The following is a 1,078-nucleotide window of genomic DNA, read 5'->3' on the forward strand; positions in this document are numbered from 1 at the left end:
TTTGTCCCATGTGTAAGCCGCCATTTTGTTTGCCGTGGCCACACCCACCACGTAAAGGAGCGTGGGCGGGTGGTTGCTAAGGCTTGTTATTTCTCCAATACAACGTGTATAGAAGAAATGTAAGTGTGGACATACAAATAAATAAATACATGTATATATATATAGATAGCGCGACCGTGAAATCAATTATAGGAACGACCTGGGGGCTACGCCCCCAGGTCGTTAAAAAATTGAAGTCGGAATCAGCTCAAACTTGCTACACAGCATAAGTACATCAATATGTACACAGTATAATTGGCCACACCCCCACTGACATCCCAATACTATTATTAACCTGAACTATACCATACCTTCATTATTGAAGAGAAGGTCTCACTCCTTGAGTCAGTGGTAGCCTCCTTCTTAAGTAAATCATCATTTAAACTGTTTATAAACTCAATGGATTTATCCTGTGAATGTATAATTAATTAACAAATAAATTATATTTAAATACATGTATAATGTTCACTCACCACTATTGCTATGATGTAGTCATTCCTAACTCTCTCGGTTAAAAAACTTGAACACAAACCAAACGGCCTGAAATTAATTATTAATAATAGTTATAATAATAGTTAATTAACCTAACCTTAATAAAAAGGACAGTATATTCACTGTTAGTTCTCCTTCACATATTCTCTTCTTTAAAAAATCAAACCCACCCAACTGGCCAAACAGGTTTATCAAGTCAACAAGACGACCCTATACAAACAAGTAAACATGTAAACAAATTAACAAACAAACAAACAAACAACCTTCATGTTGTGTTTATGAGCGTCAGGGAGTGGCCTCGCATACAGTAACTCCTCCCACTTCTCTCCCTAACAAATAAACCAATACATTAACACATGTACATGTACTTTAATACCTATATGTATTAATATATTAATATACTGATAATACCAATACACGTATGTACATATACATGTACACATGTACAGTACAGTGCAATAAAAAAGCTAAGTAGCGCAGAGAACTTCGTAGGTAGTTTTTTACTTCGCTACTCTTCGTTACTCTTCGCTGCGCTATGCCCAGGAAG

At 36.0% G+C, this 1,078-nt stretch overlaps 1 protein-coding gene across 1 annotated transcript; it reads right to left on the bottom strand.

Moving 5' to 3' along the window:
* Positions 1-271: 271 nt before the first annotated feature.
* LOC109587831 (probable ubiquitin carboxyl-terminal hydrolase FAF-X) lies at positions 272-863 on the bottom strand. The gene is made up of 4 exons (XM_020004053.1): positions 795-863; positions 629-741; positions 513-579; positions 272-449 (listed from the first exon to the last, which is right to left on the bottom strand). Exons 1-4 carry the CDS (start codon positions 798-800, stop codon positions 330-332), a joined length of 306 nt encoding a protein of 101 aa, XP_019859612.1. The 5' UTR covers positions 801-863; the 3' UTR covers positions 272-329.
* Positions 864-1,078: the final 215 nt, after the last annotated feature.

Source organism: Amphimedon queenslandica, unplaced genomic scaffold, assembly GCF_000090795.2.
Source record: "Amphimedon queenslandica unplaced genomic scaffold, v1.1 AMPQUscaffold_12434, whole genome shotgun sequence".
Taxonomy (NCBI): domain Eukaryota; kingdom Metazoa; phylum Porifera; class Demospongiae; order Haplosclerida; family Niphatidae; genus Amphimedon; species Amphimedon queenslandica.

What these genes read in the sequence shown, in the direction of transcription:
- LOC109587831 (XM_020004053.1), bottom strand. An exon ending in ATACTGTCCTTTTTATTAAG is followed by an intron (nt 580 to 628) that starts GTTAGGTTAATT and finishes AATTAATTTCAG; the next exon opens with GCCGTTTGGTTTGTGTTCAA. An exon ending in ACTACATCATAGCAATAGTG is followed by an intron (nt 450 to 512) that starts GTGAGTGAACAT and finishes ATACATTCACAG; the next exon opens with GATAAATCCATTGAGTTTAT.